The 25024-nt window shown below is 42.7% G+C and overlaps 1 protein-coding gene across 6 annotated transcripts; it reads left to right on the top strand.

Moving 5' to 3' along the window:
• The first annotated feature begins 711 nt into the window (after positions 1-711).
• On the top strand, positions 712-23166 carry LOC309523611 (SLAIN motif-containing protein-like). Of its 6 annotated transcripts, none has more exons than XM_082207569.1 (10): positions 719-791; positions 1838-1888; positions 4749-5501; positions 7603-7736; positions 12387-12536; positions 15172-15312; positions 16891-17205; positions 17325-17462; positions 18284-18605; positions 22310-23166. In XM_082207569.1, exons 3-10 carry the CDS (start codon positions 4795-4797, stop codon positions 22362-22364), a joined length of 1962 nt encoding a protein of 653 aa, XP_082063695.1. In that variant the 5' UTR covers positions 719-791; positions 1838-1888; positions 4749-4794; the 3' UTR covers positions 22365-23166. The 6 variants fall into 6 exon arrangements, with proteins under 6 accessions (XP_082063698.1, XP_082063695.1, XP_082063700.1 ...); XM_082207571.1 differs by lacking the exon at positions 719-791 and adding an exon at positions 819-1152; XM_082207572.1 differs by lacking the exon at positions 1838-1888 and having other exon boundaries at positions 712-791.
• The last annotated feature ends 1858 nt before the right edge of the window (positions 23167-25024 follow it).

Genomic DNA, 25024 nt, shown 5'->3' with positions numbered 1-25024 from the left:
ATTTCTCAGAGCATCCCTAATATAGTGCCACTTTGAGCATTGTGGGATACAGAGCGGTACCTTGGCTCCCTTGCAAACTTGGCAAAGAGATGTATTAGCGCCAAAAGCAGGAGGAGAGACTATGGACCAGAAACTCCAAAAAGTTTGCTTTTCAACACCTATTTTGCTCCGTGGCCATCAGGGTTTGCTCTGCTCTGCTTCCTCTCATCGCAATAAACAGTAGTAATAATAAAATAATTAAATGTGCCATGAGGCTGCGAGGGCACACCGATATTGGCAGGGCAGGTCCCCGTCGTCGTCCTCCGACCCCGCGTTCACCTCTAACGCATCAGTCACAATCTACCTAGCACCTCCCGCCCAGCAAAGCAAACTCCTTGCCTTGCCTCAACTAAGCCACCTTTTTTTGCCCCTATATCTCCTTGCAGCTATCAACGCGCAGGCGTAAAAGAAGATATACACCTTTAGGACACGCGCGGCGTCAGGAGGCTTCAAAAAGCCGGAGGTGGGCGGGACTTTCTCTGAGCGCTGTCCCTTGTCTCTATCTCTCTCTCACACACACAAAACGCTTCCATCCCGCCCCTAACTCCGCTTCCCTCCCTCCTGATTCGCTTTCGCTCGGCCGGCCGTGCCGCCGATATGCAAATGAGGCTGCGAACGTAGCCAATCAGCCACCAGAGGACGAAACGAGAGGAAAAAAAAGAAAGAAAAAAACATAAAGCAGTAGCAGCGGCGGCAAACGGTCGCCGCTGGAAGGAGAGAGAAGAGGCGCGCGTGGTGTGTGTGTGTGGCAGGTAATGAGCGCGCCCTCGGGGATGTGGCGGGTGGTGGAGGAGGAGGCGGCGGCGATGATAAGGGTCTGGCAACGGTTGGTCGGCAGAACCCCCCCCCCGCCTTCATTTCCCCTGAAGCGACGGGCAGCGGAGCCGGGCCTCTCTCGCTCTCTCGTCTCTGCCTCCTCGCTCTCTTTCCTGCATCCTTCGTGGCTCAGTTCGGGTCCCCGGCGCCTCCTCCATCCCTCCTGCCCTCCGTCCCTCCCCTCCCACCTACCACATCTCCCTTGAGAGGACGATCCCCTCGGACCCCCCCCCCCTCCCTTGAGCGGAGGATCCGGTGAGGAGCAGGTATCGGAGGGTCTTCTCCGGTGAGGAGCAGGTATGGAAGGGGCGGGGGGAGACCTGACTCAATTGCCTGAGGAAATGTGTGGGGAGGAGTGTTTAAGTCCCATAGCAGGTTCCCTCCCTCCCCCTCTCTCTCCTCTTCATCTTTGGTTAAATTTCCGTGTGTGAAGGATGTGCATATTGTGTGTGGTGTTGTTGTTGTTGCTGCTGCTGCTGTTAATACAAAACCTTCCCTGCCTGCTCAGCAACTGCTGCTCTCCCCACCCACCCTTCCCGGTCATCCTTTAAATAAATGAAATGAAATGATGATGATGATGATAATAATAATAATAAATAATGTTATTGAAAAAACTGGAGGGGGAAGGCACCCATCTATCTGTCTCTTCTGGTGGTGGCTGCCTTCATGGCGTTATGGGAAAAGGGGGAAACTCCCCCCCCCCACAGCTTTTTTGCCCCAATTCTTTCTCCTGAGGAGAGTCACACCTTTCTTTTTTTAAGGGCTTGGAGAAAGGGAGATTATGTTTTTGTTCATCTATCTGCCCCTCCTGTTCTCTTAGAAAGGAACCCCATTTTTAGGGCAGGGGGCACCAGCCTCCATTCACAAATGGAGAGGCCCTCCTTAGACATTAAGTGCTTCTGTTGTTTGACCCAGATCCTGCTTCTTCTGGCAATTGATTTGTTCTTTCTTTTCCTGGTTGTGTGTATCTTTCACTCCTCAGGGCTTCATGCAACGCCTCTGTCAGTCTGTAAGATCATCTATCCCAACCAGGGTGATGCTTTTGCTCTGCTTTGCTCTGACACTTACGCTGGTAACAACTTGACTGTTCTCCTGGAAAAAAGAGAGAGAGGGAGATGGATGCTTGGAGCTTCAGTTGATCTCATGGGTAGTTTAGAGATAATGGTTGCCACTTTCTGCTTAATTGCAGCAGCCTGCTTGAAATAGGGCTAAAAATAGTGGCTGGGAAACATTGATAATTATACTTTAACAGAACTCTTTTTAAAAAAAGAAAACGTAACATCACTACATGTGGCTTTCCTTCAGTTTTGTATGATATACAGTAGGCTCATTTCTGGTCTAAGACTGGACACAAACATAAGAGGGAAAGATGATTTGAATGAGAAAATAAAGAAAGTCAGGTCTTCCCAGAATGCGTGGGAGTTATTCAAAACCACAGTAATAGAAACATGAGAAGAATATATACTGCAGATTAGGGAAGGTAGGACTGAAGCCAAGAGGATTCCAGTGTGGTTAAAGAGCAAAATCAAGGAATATATTACGGGTAAAAAGGCTTTCTTTAGAAAATGGAACTGTCCATAGAAGACAATAAAAATGAACACAAGCTTTGGGAAAAGAAACACAAGCAGATGACAAGGGATGATAAAAAAGAATTTGAAATGCTCATTGCAGAATACACAAAGATTAAAAGCAAGCTGACTGGAGAGGCACTTGGAGTCGCAAGTATGCTAAACAAAGAGATTGCACAGAAGCTGAATGAATTATTTCCACCTGCCTTCACTGTGGATTGTAGAAGATGTAGGGCAGATCCCTATATCTGAACTAAGTTTCACAGGAAAAAATTGAGGAACTGAAGCAAATGGTGGATACAAGAGACAAAATTCTAGGTCTTATTGACAAAACAAAAACTGACTTGAGTTCAGATTTCATCCACCTCAGACTTCTTAAAGAACTCAAATGTGAAATTGCTGATATTCCATCAAATATGTGTAGTATGTCCCCAAGATCAGCTTCCATACCTGAGGACTGGAAAGTGATTAGTATAATATTATTTTTAAAAAAGGGATTCGGGAGGAATTCAGAAAATTATAGGCCAGTTAGCTGGCTTTATAGTAAATTCAATTTTATGAGAGGGTGTTTTAGGCTCAGAATTGGGGCAGATATTTCTCCCCTACAGATAAAGTATTTAATTGGAAATTACACAGTTTTTATATGATGGTTCCTTTAAGGCATGGGTAGGCAAACTAAGGCCCGGGGGCCAAATTCGGCCCAATTGCCTTCTAAATCTGGCTTGTGGATGATCCAGGAATCTGCATGTTTTTACATAAGTAGAATGTGTCTTTTTAAATTAAAGTGCATCTCTGGGTTATTTGTGGGGCATAGGAATTTGTTCATTTTTTCCCTTCAAAATATAGTCTGGCCTCCCACAAGGTCTGAGGGACAGTGGACCGGCCCCCTGCTGAAAAAGTTTGCTGACCCCTGCTTTAGAGGCTTTGACATCTGTTTTGCTTCCCAAGAGTTGTAAATGTGAGCAGAGAAACCTGTTCACTTTAAGACTTGATAGGTTTCTATAACACCCTTACTAATAAGTCCCATGTACCACATTAATAATAGAGCCCAGAGAGTCTTGAGCTGTCACCTTGAGTTTTTTCATTGCTTCCTTTTTTTGTGCTCATCTGTAATTGGGTATGACTTAAATGAAAGACTTAGTGCATACTTATTGGCATCACTCTGTACTTTTATGTGTGTCTCGTGCACTTTAAAGTTAATTGACAAAGGTGGTTCTGTACACACCCTTCCATGTGTCAACATAACCACTCAGTTTGAAGTAAAGTACTGAGCCAAAAAAGGTGCATGTGTGTATAATTGTTTTTCTAAAACATACATACTATGTAAACAGAAGCCCAAGTTCACTGGCTTTTGTCAGGCCAAATTGCTGGAGTGGGGAAAGTATAGTAAAAAGTCACTTATGGGCAGTGCCATGCATCTAGTTTTAAGTAAACTGCTGGTGTCCTTCATTCTCTTTCACTGTATGATCACTTGTTACCAAAACCTGCAGAAATAAGTTTATGGTTTACTGTTCCAATGTAAACAATTGGGAAAGAAGCAATTTCCTCTCCTGCATTTTCATGATCCGATATTAGCTACTGGCTTGCTTTGTTTCTTGCCTTCAATAAGTAATTTTCCTATGTTTGTGCATGCACAATGTATGTAACCAAGCTGTCAGTTAATTGCAGAATTAATCTACTGAACATGGTAACGCAGCTTCACAATATAGAAACTTCCCTCTAATATCAGTGTTTCAGATATTTAACAAGACTTTCCATATCATTCAGTCTTTTTTCTCCCCATTGAAAAAGCTGGGTTACAAAAATCCTAAACACTTGAAATTTAATGCTGGCTGGCAGTAGTTCAAGTTATACTTGAAATATCAATTCCATGGTAGTTTGTCTCCGAATCTATCATTTGGCACAGACTTAGGTAACTGTTGTATGTGGTTCTTTTTTGCTAGCTCAAAAGAATTTTGCAAGTTTGAGTTGGTCATGTCCTTTCCAAATTGACCTCACAGATCTAAAGCTGTCTTCCTGAAACCACATTTGCCTTGGCAGCTCCATGTGAAGTTGGGAAGATTATAGAGCACTCTACTTATTTTGTATGTGTTCATTATGGATATCTGCTTACACCATGAACAACAATGAGTTGCCTTTCCCATGGTAGTGATTATGGTTGCTGCTGGGCAAATTTAGTTCATGTCAACATGTCCATTATAAGTAACATGCACTACCCTTGCGGATAAATGCTTTCAAATTTTATTAAGGCTTGGCTTTGCACCATTACCCTGAAGACATTCAATTGTTAAAAGAACTGGTATGTTTACTTTATTTTTTTAACAGGTATCCTCTATAGTATCTTTCTCTAGCAAATCTCCTCAGGGGTTCCATGAAGATGGTTGTCCCTGGGAGTGCCGCTATAATTCAGCCAGACCATAGTCTTGGAACTGAACTCAGCCGGGGCTCAGCAGAGAACTCTGTGATGGGTCCCGTTACTGAACCAGTGGATGATCAAGTGGGCCCTGAGCTGGAAGAGGTGCGGAAATTGCAAGAACTTGTGAGGAGACTTGAGCTCCAGAATGAGCAGTTGAGAACTAGAAGCCTTCAAAGTGTGCCAGAGGCAAAACTGCTGAGCCAAGCTGGCGCTAGAATGGATAATTGCAATTCCAGGCTCAATGGGATGGAAATGAATAATAGCATCAACACTCTGATGGATAAACAGGAATTGCAGATAGTGGCAGACTTACACTCTGCACTAAGTAAAATGAGTTCAGAAGCAGAGGAGACTGATGACATCTTGCAAAAGGATGTAGAGGCCACAGAACAGAACAACTGTACCAGTGGTTGTGGGGAACAGCCTCCTAACCCAAAGTTTGTGAGCAATACAGAAATGCAGAACAGTGATGCTAATACCAATGACTTGTCTAGTTGGAATGGTGGCAGCACAGTGCTAGTAGAAGACTTCATCACAGGTATTGAGCCAGCACTGAGAAAGAGCGAAGGGGATGCGGAAGTAGAACACCTCTTTAATGAGACAACTCTGGATGAAGTGGAGCTGTTAGAACTTGAGAATGCTGATGATGAAGAGGACACCTGGTAAGTCACTCAAAATTATGCCTATCAAGGGAGGAGGGAACTGGACAAAATGTCTGGAGCAGTTTCTATTTTGTTTTGTTGTTTTGAATTGAGATAAAAGAAATGAGGCCTTCATCTGTGTTCAGAGGAATTAAACCAGGACTCCTTGGTTTTGTCAGCAACTTTTCCTAAATGTAAAGTCAAAGAAAAAAATGGACATTTGGGCAGTCACTATCCACCCATACTCTGGAAGTGGACAGGTTCTAAGGGAAGCAGCCCAAAAAAGTCCACAGAAAGTGTAACTGCTACTGGCCCCTAGAGCTATTAGTTAACACAGCAGTGTAAAACGATGCATTACAGGTGCATCACTCCTCACATTGTAGTTGTGAGTGAGGCGGGTGGTTGTTTATTTTGGGCCCTGCCCTGATCAGTTCAAGAGACAGCCATAAACTGAGCTGGAATATATTGTTTGCCTCTGTAGTGTAGGATGCATTCCCACTACTACTCACATTTGATTTTGCCGAATGTGGTGGGGTGTTATTGCCAGTTCTTGTTCCTCATACAACACGTGTTTGGTACATAAATTATATATAGACATAATAAAACGTGTGGAGTGGCCCTGAGCCACTACTGCTTTTGACAGTTATTTACTTACTTTAAAAATCTGTATCCTGCTTTTCACCATCTAGGTCTCAAAGCAGCTTACAAAAATAGAAATATACAACATACAACAATTAAAATATCAACCTCATTTATTTATTTTTTTTTGCATGAATCCAGCTATTCATTAGAAAGAAATTATGTATAGTCATTTTTTTCCTGGCTGGAATATGCTTGCTGTGAAGGCTTGTGCATTTATAATTTTTGTGGAAAGGTATGTGGGAATTGAATGTTAGTTGTATACACCTTGAATTTTTGTGAGAATAGAGAACTTCATTTATCTAAAGCTGTATGTGACTACTTCTCAGGAAGTGAGTCATGATACTGGTTGTAGTTATTGCTCATATGTCAATATCATAGATAGTTACCTAATAATTTGTGGCAGGACTTATATTTCATATAGCCATGGGTCTTGCTAATTCTCTGAAGGAATGTCACACCTGCTGCATTCCAATAAATGCCTGTTTTAAAGATAAGTGCTAGGAAGTTCCATCTTAATTGTTCATTCTGTTTTTCACTAACAAGCCTTTGTGAGTGAAGTGTGGCAGACTTACCAATGAGAAACGGAGGTAGAGGCATCATTTCTGCATTTCTGCACTTGAAGCTGGTATCTAGAAATTACTTAAAGCACTGTGGCATACCTGCTTTCTGTGGTGTACCCATATCTTGTTGTGGATATCCTAACATAATATAGCTTTTTGATAGAAAATGGATTGGAATACAGAAATAAAAGTGCATTATGTGTTTATACTGTAGTACTCTGCTTCAGAACAAGATCTCATAAAATGTAAGAAAAATATTAGTATTTTTTTTCTATTTGGAATAAAATGGAAGACTTCCTCAGCTCTTAAAGTAGGGGCTTGTCTTTGTTTTGCGCTAGGACTTTTCCCTTGTAGTTAACCATGATTTTTTCCTTTCTTTGGCTAAAGAACCAGTCTTGTTTTGAAGTTAAACAATGAAATTTGTAAATTCCCAACACTTTATTTTCCCATCTTTCTTGATGTAGTGTCAGTTTTTTTCTCTTAAGCTGTATGAATGAGTAACTCAAAATCTTCCCAGTTTGGAACTCTCTTTTAAAACAATTAAAAGGGGTCTCTTTACTTTACTAAAAATGTATTCGGTAAAAATTATCTGCTCTAACCACAAGCAGTTCAAGTTAGTAAAAGCTGCTGCTAGGTAGCTTCTTTTGCTGTAGCACCATTGCTTGTTGGGCTCCACCAGAACCACCTAATTCACCAAGTATCATTAGAAAAAATAAAATACAGAAATTACTAACTGACCTTGAAAGCACACTGACTCCCTATTTGCAGTGTAATAAATGTAGTTATCTATTTGGGGTGGGCATGCATACTGTATATAGTTCATGTTGCTTATTTCAGCAGCTTACCCTGGCTGTAAAGGTGGACAAACTGATATAATTATTTACTGAATCAGCATGTTAAACTTTCTCCTTCTGCTTAAGGCTATATGTGTCTTCAAGAAAAATACCAGCAGATGAAAAGGAGTCTCCCCTGAAGTGGTGTAGGCATGTGTTAGACAATCCTAGTCCTGAGACGGAGGCAGCCTGCCGTACCCTAATTAGCAGACTTGACCAAGGTAGGTGAGCTGAATGTGTTGGAAAGGGTGTTTTAATATTTTGTGTTGTATGGCTGCTGAGAAAAAAACCAGAAGGGTCAAAATTATTATTAGTGTGATCTTGTCCATGTCTACCCAAAATAAAGTGCAATTGAGTTCAATATGACTTATTCCCTGGAAGGTGAGTGTAGGATTGAGGCCTTGGTTGTCACAAGAATTACCAAGCAGATAAACCATGAAGGTTCTCAAAGCACCTGCAAAGTTAAATTTGATTGGACAATTCTGCTCCTTCCATAGGTAGTATTTGGAATTTTGCAATTGAATTTAGTTCAAAGAGCTTTGGTACCTTGATCTCTTGTTTTGCTCTTTAGCATTTTCTTGCCAGAGCTTAAACCACATTGCATTAGCACTAATGGCTGGGCAGGGTGCCATGGAGATAATCTTTCTAAGCTTGCCAGAGGCAAGGTGGTGTACATGATACTTGGGCTGAGGTGGCTTCATCAGTGGATGATAATACTAAGTAAACAGCTTTGGTAACTTCATGTCAAATAGAGAATCACTTTTAACCATAAATAAACATTTTCTTGAATTTTTGATACTGTATTTGCTTCAAACAGTTTTTTCAGAATAAAGATAATTAATCATAACATAATCACTGTGTGATGTATGAGTTGTTTAAAAGTATACATGTCTGTTATAATAACTGTTCTAGATGTGACCAGTGCTGTGGATGGAGCTGAAAGCTCCTGTACCCCAATTAATCTTTGTTTATTTTTTTCAACGTAGGGGAATAATATGCAAAATTTATACTTATTATCATATCTGACTCAGTTAGCCCAGGACTGCTAACAATCGTTAATGTTAAAGCCATCAATATTGTAGTAAACAAAAGTAAGGCTTTATGATCTATACTTAAAATCATCATGCAAACCTCATAATTCTTATTCACAAACAGGTGAGTGGTTTTTTAGAGAGCTCTGAAAAATGAAACTCCTGTGGATTCTAATTCTGTCCATGCCTACTCAAAAGTAAATTCTTTTAGTCCATTAGATTTCGTGTTAACTGTCTACACACCATATAATAATATTGAAGACTTCAATTTCCTATCATTCATAGCAAGTAATAGTAGATGGATGATTAGCCTCCTTATGAGAAGTATAAACTTTATATGCCAACTTTCTGCTAAAACTTGTAGGCATCATGGAACAAAATACCGTATTTTTCGCACCATAGGGCGCACCGGACCATAGGGCGCACCCAGTTTTTAGGGGGGAATTCAAGAAAAAAAATCTTTTTACCCCCCCGCAGCCCCAAAGAGCAGCGTACAGGCTGCACACAACCTCTCCCTGCCCGAGGGGTTGCGTGCAGCTATGGATCAAGCCAAGGCAGCGAGCGGGATGGATCCTTCTAGACAAGTCGGGGGACTGTCCCCCGAGTTTGCGGGGCTGGCGACGGGGAGGAGCAGGCTTCTCCCCCGGCCAGCCTTCTAGCCAAGTCGGGGGACAGCGGCAAAGGCGCGCCGCGCCCCTGCCGCTGTCCCCCGAGTTTGTGGGGCTGGCGACGGGGAGGAGCAGGCTTCTCCCCCCGCCAGCCTTCTAGCCAAGTTGGGGGACAGCGGCAAAGGCGCGCTGCGCCCCTGCCGCTGTCCCCCGAGTTTGCGGGGCTGGCGACGGGGAGGAGCAGGCTTCTCCCCCCGCCAGCCTTCTAGACAAGTCGGGGGACAGCGGCAAAGGCGCGCTGCGCCCCTGCCGCTGTCCCCCGAGTTTGCGGGGCTGGCGACGGGGAGGAGCAGGCTTCTCCCCCCGCCAGCCTTCTAGCCAAGTCGGGGGACAGCGGCAAAGGCGCGCCGCGCCCCTGCCGCTGTCCCCCGAGTTTGCGGGGCTGGCGACGGGGAGGAGCAGGCTTCTCTCCCCGCCAGCCTTCTAGCCAAGTCGGGGGACAGCGGCAAAGGCGCGCCGCGCCCCTGCCGCTGTCCCCCGAGTTTGCGGGGCTGGCGACGGGGAGGAGCAGGCTTCTCCCCCCGCCAGCCTTCTAGCCAAGTCGGGGGACAGCGGCAAAGGCGCGTCGCGCCCCTGCCGCTGTCCCCCGAGTTTGCGGGGCTGGCGACGGGGAGGAGCAGGCTTCTCCCCCCACCAGCCTTCTAGACAAGTCGGGGGACAGCGGCAAAGGCGCGCTGCGCCCCTGCCGCTGTCCCCCGAGTTTGCGGGGCTGGCGATGGGGAGGAGCAGGCTTCTCCCCCCGCCAGCCTTCTAGCCAAGTCGGGGGACAGCGGCAAAGGTGCGCTGCGCCTCTCCCGCTGTCCCCCGAGCTTGTGGGGCTGGCGGTGGGGCTCTCCTGAAGCCTGGAGAGCGAGAGCCTGCATTCGCACCATAGGACGCACACACATTTCCCCTTCATTTTTGGAGGGGAAAAAGTGCATCCTATAGTGCGAAAAATACGGTAATAATAAATACGTCAATATAAAAACTGCAGGTGCAAAAGTTTTTTTAAGTTACAAGTTTAAAAGAATTACATTCTTGATTAAATGATGCTATTTTAAAATATATATTTTTGGGATGGGGTAGAATGCAGATAAAAATCTGTCCTTTTACTCGGAATCAGTATCTGAAAGATTTGTAGTTACTTATTCTGGAAGATTTGCATGTATTTTAACAAGCATCTCAACACTTTTCACACATTTCAGTTTGTTCATTGGTGTGTGAAAATGTTCAAACATTGATCATTTGCTTCATAATGCAGAAAATAGAGGTCTGAGGCAAGTGAGAAGCAAGAAGATTCAGAGGATGTGTTCTACATAGATAATTGTATGTTGCAGTGGCAATCTGCTTGGCAGAATCCTTCTCTTGATTGCATTTCTGCTTCAAATACTGAAAATATGTTTTGTATGTACTCTGCAATACTCTTAGGATTGCTTGTTCAGCAATTAAGTCAAGTTGGTAGCCATGTTATAATTGCTAATTTTACTAGCTTTGATCTTGAATATAAAAGTTGCATCCATATGTATTAGCTGTGGTAGCAATATGTTTTAAAAATGCTTTCAGAAGGGTTGTGCTTACTGTGAAAAAAAGTCATAAAAGTCCCATTTGCTCCATTGTAGGCCTTGGTTATAGGGGAGTAAAGAATTCCCATCCTCTTTTTTTAAATGAGCCCTTCAGACTTCTGTTTTCCACAGATCTCCTCTTGCACCAAGGCACCAGGATTTTGTTAGCCTACATACAGCCAGCAACAGAAAACTGACAAGGCTCTGATAACTGGTAGAGTGGAGAGAGACACATCCCTCCAAAGCCCAGTTTTGTCACTTGGCATCTATCAGCCTGCTCAGGGAGGCAGAAACACAGTATAATTGCCTGCTACTGGGTGGCCAAATATTAATCTTACTATTTTCAAAATGGCTCTTAATATGCGTAAGGTGAACACTGTAATCATTTTGTCTTGAACTATTAAACAAGCCTGTATTCAGACCCTGGAAATATATTCAGACCACCTGGAAATGTGTTATATTGTTCAGGCTTCTACCCATTTCCATTTTATGGCTGAGTTGATCTCTCTAGAAGGCATTCAGTTAGCTTTCAAAGAATCTAAATGTCCATTGTATCATGAGGTACCATTCTGAGTTGAGGGATTTCAAGGACAAGATGGCTCAGAATAAGGCTTGATTGTTCTCTGCACTAATAACACCACTCCTTTTTGAACTCTCAACATTAACTTGTTTTAGATCTTAGTTGCAACTAATGATGGGAAATCTGTCTTTGATTTTAAATGTCTGTATGCCAAGTACCTGTGGACTATTCATGCAGGGTTTTTATAGCTGTTATTTGCAGCATGTCATTCAAAACTTCTTAATACACTTTAAATGAAAGTGCTTTAAGAGAGCATTGAGAAGAGAAGGACAACATTATTTTCCCTCATTCCCGTAAGTCCACAGATGGCTGCTTCATGGGACTACTCTGCCTGTATCTGGATCAGCAGGATAGCTGATTCACACTGATTACTCTTGGATGTTTGATTTCTAGAATGCACAATGTATATTGTAAATTATTATCCTGTACCACATTGGGTGATGTGAAACAAAGCTCCCTGCCCCTGCTTGGGGTAGGCCAGCTACTTTACCAGCATAAATGTTAATTACACTAGACTGAGGCTAGCTTTGCTCCTCAGGACTGGCACAAAACGATATTTGTGAATCATTTAAATCCTCACTTTCAGGATGACGTAGAGGTCAAAATTATCTTGTCTTCCCACATAGGGGAGCTATCCCATCTACCCTGTCTATATATTATCTGGGAAGCATGGAAAGAGGAAGCACTATTAGTATTTCAGTATAATGCATGAAGCACTCTCCTTCTGTCTGATATTTTTGATGCTGTCTCAGGTATATATGGGGAGGGCATTATAAGCTGAGGCAGAAGCAATTGTATTGTTTGTCTTTACATGTGCAGGCATGCAGTATTAAGCCAAGGAGAGAACCCTGCATGCAGAACTGAGAACTGTCTTAATTTTTTTCTATATTCCAGACACTTTAAACTGTTGGTAATCAAATGATTTGTTTGTATTGTGTTCAGGGTGAGTGTGTCTGGCATGTAATGCATGCAAATGTAGTCTGTCACTCCTTCTGCCCATATCTTTATTTAACTTGGTAAAGTTACATGGCTTTCTTGTATTTTCCTTTAGCCAGTAGGTGGAAATCCATGTATTGCGGTCCACTGGCATCTTCAAGTGTGCATAACTTGAATACAGACACAGGGTCCTGTAGCAATGCACTAAACATACCCGGGTACTGCAAATCAACTAACAAACCGCTACTAACTTGTGGCAGCTCAGGTACGGCATGGCATTTGGGACAGTTTCAGAGGACTGGAGGTGGGAGATGCATGAGGGAGTGGGGAAGGAAGAGGTGAGACTGGCTTGGTATCTTCAGGCTTAACGTGATTGCCTAGTTCTTTTTCTTGCCTTTGCCTAATGCTGATTAGACCTCTTTGCTTGTTTGTGCTAATTCTGGGGAATTTAAAAAGTTTTATTTCTTGAGAGAAAAGTCCACCTCCCAGCACAACTGAGCATTTCATTTCTGGGGCATTTGATTGGTCTTTAAGATAAAGCCCTGATGAAGCCTTCTGTTACAGGACTTCCCTCTGCTGCTTTGACACTTCATGGTTTGTATGAAGACTTGTTGTTTAACTTGCATGTGTAAAATTCCTTCTGTATTGGGGGAGGATTAGCTTGACATTTGAAGTCAAAGGACTTTATAGGAATGGCACGTGAGTTTCTTTGCTTAGACTTGGGAAAAACTTCAATTGGTCAAAGTGTTTTCCAAAGAGTAGTGTGACCAGTATGCACAGGTGACAACAGCATAACCAGACCACATAACTAGAGGCCAATCCGATGCCTATGGAAAGCCCACAAGCAAGGCATGATAGCAATAGCCCTTTCCTGCTGTTGGTACTCAGCAACAGACAAATTCATGCCTCTGAATACAGTGGTACCTTGGGTTACAAACTTAATTTGTTCCGGAGGTCCGTTCTTAACCCGAAACTGTTCTTAACCCGAGGCGCTCTTTCGCTAATGGGGCCTCCAGCTGCCGCCATGCCACCACCGCACAATTTCGTTCTCAACCTGGGGCAAAGTTCGCAACCCGGAGCAACTACTTCTGGGTTAGCGGAGTTTGTAACCTGAAACATTTGTAACCCGAAGCGTTTGTAAACCAAGGTGCCACTGTACCTGATCATAGCTGTCATCATTCTAAGAGTCTGAGGAAATTAAGATTGCTGAGGTTAGACTTGAATGCACATCCTGCCTAAATACATATGAACCATGTAATATAATTAGCTTAGGTTCTTGGTCTGTGAGTAAGCCTGTATTTTCCTTATGGTGTCCTAGGGCTTGGTTAGTAGCCATTTACCTGGTTATCTGTGATGAGTAAGAATATCTTTGGGCAATCAACCAAAGAAACTTGACAAATATTGGACTGTAGGTTGTTTCCTTTTAGGTCACAAATGAACTAGAAGATGGGTTAGAAAAAAACATGATAAATGAAAGCTGCCTTATATTGAGGTGGTACATCTAGCTCAATATTATCTACACTGACAGTGGCTTTCCAGGGTTTCAGAGACTAGGAGGCTTTCTCTGTCCTACCTGAAGATGCCAGGGTTTGAACTCAAGACCCTCTGCATGCAAAGCAAATATTTGACAGCCCTTCTCCACAAACAAGCAAACCTTTGTGGGGACTCGCAGTGGGTTTGGACAGAAAAGGGGCTGTTCTTCTCTCTTGCCCAGTTTTTGTATTGGGCTTTTAAATTTTTTAAATAGTCAATTATTTATGATGTTTTCAGGCAAAAAGTGTTCCCCTCTCTGAAAGTGTCTTATATGAAACTTAGGACTCAGCCTAAATCCACAGTGTCTGAATCGAGGAGGAAGGGATAATATGGAGGACTCCTAAATCTACCTCCAGCAAGAGGACAAGAAAGGTTTTGATTGTTGCAATCTAGGAGGCTTTGACGCATGAAGATTTGGTGATCTGATTTGGTTTATTTGTTTTCGCCATAGCCAGAAGAAGGGGTACTTTTTATTTTAAAAAGAACATGTCTACAAATATTGTATGAACACATTTCATTCTAAAAGACATCTCCCTTCGACTTACAGTGCCTCTTTTCTTATTTGGGAAATGGAGAATGATGGCAGTTAAGAGAGTCACTAGGTCATCATAGGCCTAGCTGTAGCTCCACCAAAATTCTTTCAAGGGCCCTAGACCATTCCCTGCCCCCCTACTCCCCTGCTTAGATACTATGTGCCATTGGGCCATTAAATTATTATGACCTTCCCAAAGTGAAGGGCAGGATGATAATAATAGGTAAAAAGGTAAAGGTAAATGACCCCTGGATGGTTAAGTCCGGTCAAAGGGGACCATGGGGTGTGGTGCTCATTTCGCTTCAGGCCGTGGGAGCTGGCCAGTATGACTAAACCGCTTCTAGTGTGATAGGACACCGTGACGAGTGCCAGAGTGCATGGAAACACTGTTTACCTTCCCGCTGCAGCAGTACCTATTTATCTACTCACACTGGCATGCTTTCAAACTGCTAGGTTGGCAGGAGCTGGGACAGAGCAATGGGAGCTCATCCTGTCATGGGGATTCGAACCACCAACCATCTGATCAGCAAGCCCAAGAAGTTTGGTGGTTTAGACCACAGCACCACCCGTGTCCCTAGATGAAAACTATGTTAAATGCAAACTCTGTACTTGTGGGCCTTCTCTGTAATTTAGTTACATAAGGAAGTTCTCTTACTCAGAAGTAATTGCCAATTAATCTTAATGGTAAACATGAATGCTTTATAAGGAAGTGTCACTGTACTCATTACTAGACTCAAACAAGGCTGTGTACCTAGTATGCTACTACTAGTGAGTTTTAAAGAATACTTTCTAGTCCTCATTTTGACTTTTCTCTCTCCTCCACCACTTCTGAAAGGTTATGTGGGCATGCATTCAGCATTGAGCTCTCAGTCTTCCGTTGACAGTGAACTCAGTACCTCAGATGATTCTATCACGATGGGATACAAACTGCAAGACTTGACAGATGTGCTGGTTATGGCCCGTCTACAGGAAGAAAGTATGTGAAAGCAATTTATTTTCCTCTACATTAGGACAGTATCACCTACAACAAGAGGTTTTTAAAAACTGCCCAAATAGAGGCTAAATAACATTTTACTTTTGTGTTTTCTCCCTATATGTAACATTTTAATTTTGTTTTCTCGCATTATATGTAACACAGTAACATAAATTCTCCACTTAGATTGGGTAATTGAGTAGCCCTGCTGAATAAATTATATTGATACTAGTAAATGTTGTGAACAGTATATGTGTAAGGACTACTGTTGCTCTGATGAATGTAAAACCTTTCAGACTCATTGCAGTTGCTTCTGGATCAAGAGCACCTTTTCAGTTTAGGTGATGGTCAGGTGTACAGGCTGATTTGGGGGAAGAAAATAAGTTTGACAGCAAACTTAGTGTTTGCTGAACAGGAGAACAGGTTGGAATAGCATATCTAGTCCTGGGGCCTTGGTCTGGAAACAGTATCTTTGTGAAAAGTGCAGCAAAATTCCGCCAGCTTCTGTAAACTAAATAAGTCTTTTACTATCTGCAGTGTATAAAACACATATGGAGCATTTGGTTTCTCATATATATATGCACTTCACAGCTAAAAAACTCGTTGAAATCTCCGTGGATTTTGTTATGCCCTGAATGTGGGTGTCATGACCTGTAAGCAGCTGCTTTGCAGGGTGTCTAGCTTTCACAACTGCAATTTCAATGTTCTGAAGTTACTCAGAAGACATGAGGTTAGAGGCATCAAAAGCCGTGGCATAAATTAGTGTTTTTTGGTGAAAAAATGTGTCCATCTTATATATTGGGATCTTCAGTTGAGCTGTTGTGTTAGCTGTTGTGTTAGTCTGAAGATGTTTTTGCTTAGGTGGGATTTAAAATGGAAACAAAGTAACATGAATTATCCTATTAAGAGAACTTAAACAGGAGCAAATGGGCTGGGTGGCTGCTTGTTAACAGTATTATCCCACTGGAAGACAATCCAGTCAAATAGTGGGGAAGCAAAGATCCATAACAAAATAATGGATGCAGTGTGTGTGTGTAAATGCTTTTTGTTGTTGTTTCAACAAATGTCTTGTTAACCTTCCTGCAATTTAAAATTCAAGCGATTCATTTTAAATAACCACACACATCACTGTAAAACTCTATGTGTAGTCAGGGCTTTCCCCCCAGCCGGAATACATAGCAACACAGTTCTGGCACCTCTCAGGTGGGTGTCATTGCCATTATAAGAGAACATGGTAGGCATTCATGGTGAGTTCTGGCACCAATCTAGAAATATAGCATTGTGTACACAGTGCTAGTACTGTTTGTACAGTTTGTAACTAGGTTTTAAAAGTAGCATAAAATGTGAGCACCTGATGGGAATATATCATGCTGAATCTTCCATCTCTAGGGTTTGGAACAATATTTCTGATTGCACCACTGTGATTGTGACAAGCAGTGTATTATGTCTTTGCTTTCTGTCTGGTTTAGTAGTTCAGTGGTGGGTCATATTGTAGAAACTTCAGCAAAGGTATGTCAGGCAAGAACTCTGGGAAAAAACAATGAGCAGTAACTGTATCCTTTGTTGTTGCCCATAATTTAGGTCTTCGCCAGGATTATGCCTCCAGCTCAGCCTCTGTTTCCCGTCGTAGTTCCAGTGCTTCTTTGCATTCATTGCGCAAAGGCACCTACAGTGACCAAGACTTTGACACATACAGTCTAGAGGATGAGGATGATGGCTGTTCCTTTTCCTATCATAGTAGCCACAGATACTCACCATCCCCACTGAACTCACCACGGTGCCAGTCCCCATCCACAAACACAGACTTTGGCAGGGCAACAGGCACCCGGATTCACACCTCCCGGAGAGCAGTGCAGAATTCCATTCCGGAAAGGCTGAAATATTCTGGGAATGAAGGTATGCGATTCTCTTGTTGAATCCAATCATGTTTGAGAAGATCATGTGCCTGCAGTGGTTGTGTAAGTGAATACATTAAAGCAGTTGGATTTCTCATTGTCTTTGCATTTCCTTTATAGAAGAGCTAAGGCACAGCATGCCTAACCTGGCCAGAACAGGTCGGCGTTCCTTGGAGTCTATAAAGAACAGCCGCAGCTTGGAGTCAGATCTGCAGGTTCCCAGTAGTCGACTCTCCAGAATCAATCAGCCATCGGCTGGTAAGTTAGCTTTTCTTTCTGTGAATGTTGGTTACTTATCTTAAAAACTGATAAGACAGAGGTACTGGTGGGTTGGGGGTTATGATAATCTTGCAATAGACATGCAGCCTGTTCTGGATGGGGTTACACTTTCTGAGAAGTAGATGGTTCACAGCTTGGAGATGCTCTTGGATCCATCTCTGCAAACTAGTTGTACATTTTCCGAGGGTGTTGGACCGAAGTTCATTCATGGCATTGTCATCTCCTGGTTTGATTATTGTAATGTGCTCTATGTGCAGCTGCAGAATACAGCTGCTGTCCAGAATACAGCTGCTATGGTTTTGTCTAGAGCCAGGAGGTGGAACATGCCATCCTAATTTTTACCAACTTGTTTGGCTACCAATTTTGTGTCTAGGATCAATTCATGCTTGGGTCCTAAACAGCCTGGAACAGGTTATCTCAACAATCGCCTTCTTCCATAAAGCATTTTTTGAGAATTCCACTTCACTTCTGAAGCACTTCTTTCTGTCGCTGCATTGATAATTAGGAATGAAAACAGGGCCTTTTCTGTTGTGTCACTCAGTCTGTGGAACTACCTCCCAAGAGAGGTGCATCTGACTCCCTCGTGGTCTGCTTTTAGGATGGCATTGAAGATTCTCTTCCAATGGGAAGTCTTCACGAATGAACTCTAATGGCTATTTTTGGGGGAAGGGGGTGTCCTGGTTTTTTTTTTGTTTCGTTAGTGTTTTATTTTAAATTTTGTAATCCTGAGAAGACAGGATATAAACTTTGTAAATCTTTTTGTGGTCTCACTTGTGCCTTTTCTCCCACCCTACTTCAAGGTCTGGCTCCAAGTAAGCTCCGCTATTCCTCGGGTGCTGGGAAGCCACCCTTAATAGTCCGACAGCCAATGAAAGCAGGTTCTTGTGCCAGTAGTCCCATAACACCACAGCAGTCCGTTAGAGCTGCTGGTTTTGCCAGTACTGTTGGCAGAGTTCGAAAGCTACAGTCTTCCACACAGCATCCAAATTCTGCTGGTGGTGGCAGTTTGGTGGCTAGAAGCAATAGTATGGCCACAGGAGCAAAACACGCCCTTCCAAAAAGTAGAACGTCTATTGGGGGAACATCCTCCCTGAAGAGCAAGCTGGCACAGCCAACCAAGAGGTAAGAGCTAAAAGCTTTAAGTGCAAAGTAAAAAAAAGGATGTTCTGGGCTTGTGCCCTGAGAATTAAGAAGTACCGTATTTTTCGCTCCATAGGACGCACCTGACCAAAAGACGCACCAAGTTTTTAGAGCAGGAAAATAAGAAGAAAAAATCCAACTCAAATGTTGTACTAAACTATTTAAAACAGCAAAGTGGGTGGCTCCTGTCCACTTTGCTGCTTTAAAGCGAGCCACAATATATAATGAAGAGAATGGAAAAAGGACAGACATTCCATTATAATGTAGCTGTTTTCATCATCACTGGGAAGTCAGTATTGGCAGCAGTCACAAAAATTAAAATTTGAGCATTTTACTGTTATTAATCAAGAATATTAATAGTCAGGGAGAGAAACCAGGGCTGTGCAAATGAGAAGTGCTTGGAGTATGGAGGAACAGCAAAGAGATCCAATGATTGCGCTCCAGATCCTAAATCTCTGAAGTTTTCTCAAAACAGGCCTGGTTGTTTTGAAAGGAAGATTCAAAGAGTGGGAAATGGAGTGATTGAGCAAAGAACAGAGGAGGAAAAGAGGGCAGATAAATAGCTCCCATTCAATAACAAGAGAACACAATGTTTTTGGTTTGGTATAGGTGGACTGTACTTGTAAGAATTTGTATAATGAATTATAGATTTGGAGTGGAAAATTAGTGCCTCTTTTCAGCAATAAAGATTAGCTGCTAGGAACATGGTCCACACACAAACACACAGGATGTCTGGTTATAGTTGCAGTTACAGATAGGTAGCCGTGTTGGTCTGCCATAGTCAAAATAAAAAAATTCCTTCCAGTAGCACCTTAAAGACCAACTAAGTTAGTTCTTGGTATGAGCTTTCGTGTGCATGCACACTTCTTCAGATACAGAGCAGTGTATCTGAAGAAGTGTGCATGCACACAAAAGCTCATACCAAGAACTAACTTAGTTGGTCTTTAAGGTGCTACTGGAAGGAATTTTTTTATTTTGGTTATAGTTGTTTAGTTTAAACTGTTACTGAGCCAGATGCCTGCTCGGTTTTAGCTGAGCTCACTAATACTGAATTGTGGAAATGCTTTGCATGTATTTATGACTATTTCTGCAAAACTGCTACCTGAAGAAATCCCCAAACTTAGTATTTTTAAACTTCAAATGGAGCTCAGAATCCGGTTAGGCAATCCTTTGCAGTTGAATTAGGAGGCACTGAGAGAAAGCAATTTGCTGCTCCCCACCCCCCTCCACCCCAGGATCACACAGCCTTCCCTCTGCTTGCAAACCTTGTCGGAGCTTCACGGGGAATGCGAACGCTATAGGCAGAGCAGTGTGGCTCCCCCCCCCAAAAGCACCCCAGGAGCGCAGGGCAAAGACGCACAGCCTTCCCTCTGCTTGCAAACCTTGTCGGAGCTTCAGGGGAATGCAAAAGCTGTAAGCAGAGCAGTGTAGCTCCTCCCCCCCTCCCCCCCAGGATCACACAGCCTTCCCTCTGCTTGCAAACCTTGTCGGAGCTTCAGGGGGAATGCAAAAGCTATAGGCGGAGCAGCGTGGCTCCTCCCCCACCCCCAAAGAGCACCCCAGGAGCGCAGGGCAAAGACGCACAGCCTTCCCGCTGCTTGCAAACGTTGCCGGGGCTTCAGGGGAAAGCGGAGGCAGCCGGCAGAGCACCGTGGCTCCTCCCCCCATCCCCGAAGAGCACCCCAGCAGCGTAGGGCAACAGCGATTTGGCTCCAGGGACCACACATTCGCTCCATAAGACGCACAGACATTTTCCCTTCCTTTTTAGGAGGAAAAAAGTGCGTCCAATGGTGCGAAAAATACGGTATCTGTGCTGTTGGCTTGGTTGGGATATCAATATTGGCTTCTAATATTATTTGCATTGGAGTCAGGACTCCACAGTTTTGCTCACCACAACAAACGCCCATCACCCTTGGGCAAGAGTCCAAAGGCATTCTCTTAGTTCTGGAGATGCAGTGTGGGGCAGAATGATCCCTACCTCCTCAGCTGAAAAATTGGTAAGAAAACTGTAACTTTTTTTGTTGTTGCTACATGGCCAGGTGCTTGGAGCATCTGGCAAGCACAGGCGCAAAGCAAGCTTGTGCCTGCTGTCCACTTTCAAGATGGAAGTTTGTTTCCAACTTCATGACATCTCAGGGACACAGTGCAAAATCAGAGGCAATGCTTGATTTGTGGTTATATGATCCTGGCATCCACAATTTTTTTGGCTCACCAAGGCCAACCAAAATTTGTCGACCAATTGTGATAATTTCCTTCAACTTTAGAGGAAAACACAGAAGCTCTATCAGAATTCAGTGGAACTTCCTTCTGAGTGGTCAGGTTTAGGGGCAGTGTGTTAAGTTTCTTTGCTTCAAGCATGAAATGTAAAAAGGCAGACATGATGTGGGATTGAGGATTGATCATTCTATGATATTATGGCAGTGGACAAAGCTGTATTGTAACTTTTGAATAAATGCTTTTGTTTTTTCAAAAAGGCCAAATATAAGCATGGAGGTGGATGTGAGGGCAGGTGCTTGCAGCAAGAGATTAGGGAGTCATTATAGTCGCGAGTTGCTATTACTTTTGCTAATTCTGAACTGACTTATTGGGTGAAGTGCTGTCTGCATAATTCTGTCCTCAACAAGCAGTAAGTGGCTGTAGTAAAGGAAGATTGCTTGGTATATGTGAAATATATGGTGCTTAAACCATCTATTTTGAGGTTGGCCTTGTGTTTGGTATAGAATTGATGCTAGTGCACAGGGAAGAATCCTGGTTCTTGGGTAGCTACAGGGATGTTGAGAAGCATGCATGTTTTAAAAGCCAACCAATGTACTTTTGCTTTGATGACATTTATTTCAGTCTAGAGCTCTCTGATATGGTAACCACTGTATCACCTTGGATTTCCTATGTGACAATCAAGGTTCCATGTTTGTGCAACATGCCCAGAAAAAAATCACCCCCTATGAAAAGACTGCATTTTTAATTGACAAATAAGAGTACTGCTCAATACCTAATGTTTCTCTTTGGTGGATATAAGAGAAGCAGTATACAGTGGTGCCTCGCAAGACGAAAAGAATCCATTCTGTGATTCTCTTCGTCTAGCGGTTTTTTCGTCTTGCGAAGCAAGCCCATTGAAGGATTAGTGGATTAGCGCTATTAGCGGCTTATCTGCTGATTGGATCAGCTGATAAGCGGCTTAGCGTTTAGAAAAAAGGGGGGAAGGGGAAAAAACCCAGCAGGAACTCGCAAGACATTGTCATCTTGCGAAGCAAGCCCATAGGAAATTCGTTTTGCGAAGCACTCCAAAATGGAAAACTCTTTCGTCTAGCGAGTTTTTCGTCTTGCGGGGCACCACTGTACATTGTAGTAGGGAAAGTTGTGTTACATCTATTTTGCTGCTTATCAGTTTTCTGGAACCATCCTTTCATTATAACTTCCCAACACATGCACATGCAGTAAAACACATTAACACCTGTTTTTCTTGCAGCTGTGTAGAAAACAGACGTCCTGAGCACATTTGGGGAGAAAGCTAGTTTTCTTTGTGCTTGGAGTTTTTTAATACAGCAGAGCATTCAAACATTAAAATTCTTGCTGTACTTTAGCAACAGATACAGCACATAAGTGCTAATCATGTATGTTGGCTCTTACTCTATTACAGTAGCATGTGGCTACTCCTCTAAAGTACTTAATTTTTTGTATCCCAACAGATTTCCGAAGGCCAATGTTTCTGCTGATGACTCTTGGAAAGAAGGGTGCTTCTGAGCCAATGTGAAGTTACAGTGATACCTTGGGTTACATACGTTTCAGGTTACAGACACCGCTAACCCAGAAATAGTACCTTGGGTTAAGAACTTTGCTTCAGGATGAGAACAGAAATTGTGCTGCGGTGGCAGCGGGAGGCCCCATTAGCTAAAGTGGTACCTCAGGTTAAGAACAGTTTCAGGTTAAGAACAGACCTCCAGAACGAATTAATTTCTTAACCCGAGGTACGACTATACTGCTAAACAGTGACTGGTTGGTTTGGGAAATACTGCAGTTGGACCAAGAGCCCAGCTGGCTGGGCAGGAGGAGGTTCTTAAAAGTCTACTCATCTTTAGCATCAGTGCACCTGAGCAACAGGGATATTTTTCTGAATTCATGCCACCTCTTTGCCTTTGTTTTATTTCAGTGGTAGAAATTGACTGCCTTTATTTTGCTTTAGCTGTTATATTCTTATTGCTTTGTACTTGGGAATATAGAAAGCTTCCTGATTACACTTGAACATTTGTTTGAACATTCCCCCCAAAGGGGGGGGGAGAGATGAGCACAGGATAGTGCCCCTATGGCTATAAAAGCATTTGATTTTTTTGGGGGGGTGGGGGTTTCCCTCCCAAAAAGCATCTAGAGAAGTAGAAATAATTAGAAATTACAGTGTCATATGGGGTATCTTAACTTTTCTAGGAACTTTTCAGAGGTTTTCTAATTATCCCAAGTATGGGTATCTCAGTTACTTTGATTATAGTAGTGGTTGAAGCTGGTTTTTGATCATTGATAGTACACACTCCCAAATAAATATATCAAAACACCAAGACTCTTATGTGGTTTCTTGAAGGGCTGCTGTGTACCCTGCAGTGAATTCATGTGTACCTATTTGCTCTTTTCCTTGTATTTTACCTGAGTAATGATGGTCTTTGATGTATTATTATAATTTTATTATTTATGAATTTTTTATGCCACCCTTCATCTGAAGGTCACAGGGAGAAGTACAAAACGAGAACACAAAATACATAAAAACAAACCAATAACCCCCAAACCCATTTAAAAGGCCACAGAATATTTACTTAGCCTAAGTCCTGGTTCTAGAAAAGGGTTTTTGCGTGGCACCTAAAGATATGTAATGAAGGTGCTAGATAGGACTCTGTGGAGAAAGCATTCCACAAGTGGGAAACCACTGCAGAAAACGCCTGTTTTCACGTTGCCACCCTCTGGAACTCTTGTGGAGGGAACACACAAAGAAGGACCTCTGACGATGATTGCAGAGTCTGGGTTGGAGTATATGGGAAGAGGTGGTCCAAAACTTTCTAAGACAAACCCAGCAGTTTGAAATGAACATGGAAACTAATTGGCAGCCAGTGCAGTCGGGCCAGGATTGGTGTAATATGCTCAAGCCACCTTGCCACCGAATTCTGCACCAGCTGAAGTTTCTTAACTCTCTTCAGAGGCAGTCCCACATAATGTGCTGCAGTAATATAGTGTAGGTGGTACTGCATCTGAAAGCAGAACAAGTGCTTGATGTTTCTCAACTGGTAATCTTAGATACTAAAATCCTCCTTTTCTGCTTTTTGTACAACTCGTTATATTTTACTGTTTTTAATGGAGGAAATTGAATTTTCAGCTAAATCAGTGCCTGCTGGTGCTTGCTATAAATACAACACAATCATACCTGGGAATGCAAACTGGCCTGCCACTCCTAGTTCCTGCCATCAATGTGACTTAATATTGTAGTTAATACCTACCTTCTATTTAATACTAAAGTTCTGTCTTTAGGGAAGCTTTTAATGTTTAATAGGTTGTTGTATTTTAGTGTTTTGTTGGAAGCCACCCAGAGTGGCTGGGGAAACCCAGCCAGATGTGCGGGGTATAAATAATAAATTATTATTATATTATTATTTCAAAGGGGTATGTGCACAGAGTGGGGCTGTATGGTTTCTTTTGTAAAAGCAAAAACCCCCTTCCCTATGGCACTGTCTTGCCTTGAGGATAATGTGAATTCCCATGAAAAGACTTGCATTTGGTGTAAGTCTCTGGGAAAGTTAACTATATGTAGGTATTCTGTGGGAGGAATATTGCCCTCAAATAAAGAAAGCTTTTACTTCAGTACTTGTATATTAATGGTGTCACTGAAATGGCAGTAGCTGAACTCACTATTTAAATTTAGCATTTAAGTGGGATGGGCTTGTTGGTAATAAACCTGAACTAGTAATTAACAGTAACTTGCAGCTAAGAGTTAACTAATAATAAGCAGAAGAGTGGAGTGGACAGTCATGCTTGTGAATAAAGCTGGACTTAACCTAACAAAAATAACAAAAGAGGATGTATTCATACTAAACAATGCTCAAAGGTAGAAGAGCATGCCAACTCAAGTACTAGTGACTGCCCATTTACAAAAATAAAGCTGTTTTCAGCTATTGCATTGCCAAAACGCAAGATCTAGACTAAGCTTAATATACCCTCAATCCAGACATCCGAGGGTGAGGTGCAACATCACAGATGCACATTCCAATTGCAGAAGTGGGTCTACAATATAGTTCTACAACACTACCAGCTTGCGCAGTATGTTATTTATATTCTGCCTTTCATGAAGTCTCAAGCCAGAGAGATACAGAATACAGTGAAAGTTCCTCAGAAGCGTTTTAACATACTGTGTGACTTCCACATATATC

Source organism: Podarcis vaucheri (assembly GCF_965113315.1).
Source record: "Podarcis vaucheri genome assembly, chromosome: Z".
Lineage (NCBI taxonomy): Eukaryota > Metazoa > Chordata > Lepidosauria > Squamata > Lacertidae > Podarcis > Podarcis vaucheri.
The sequence above is the reverse complement of the archived record's forward strand: the minus strand, read 5'-3'. Positions and strand labels throughout refer to the sequence as shown.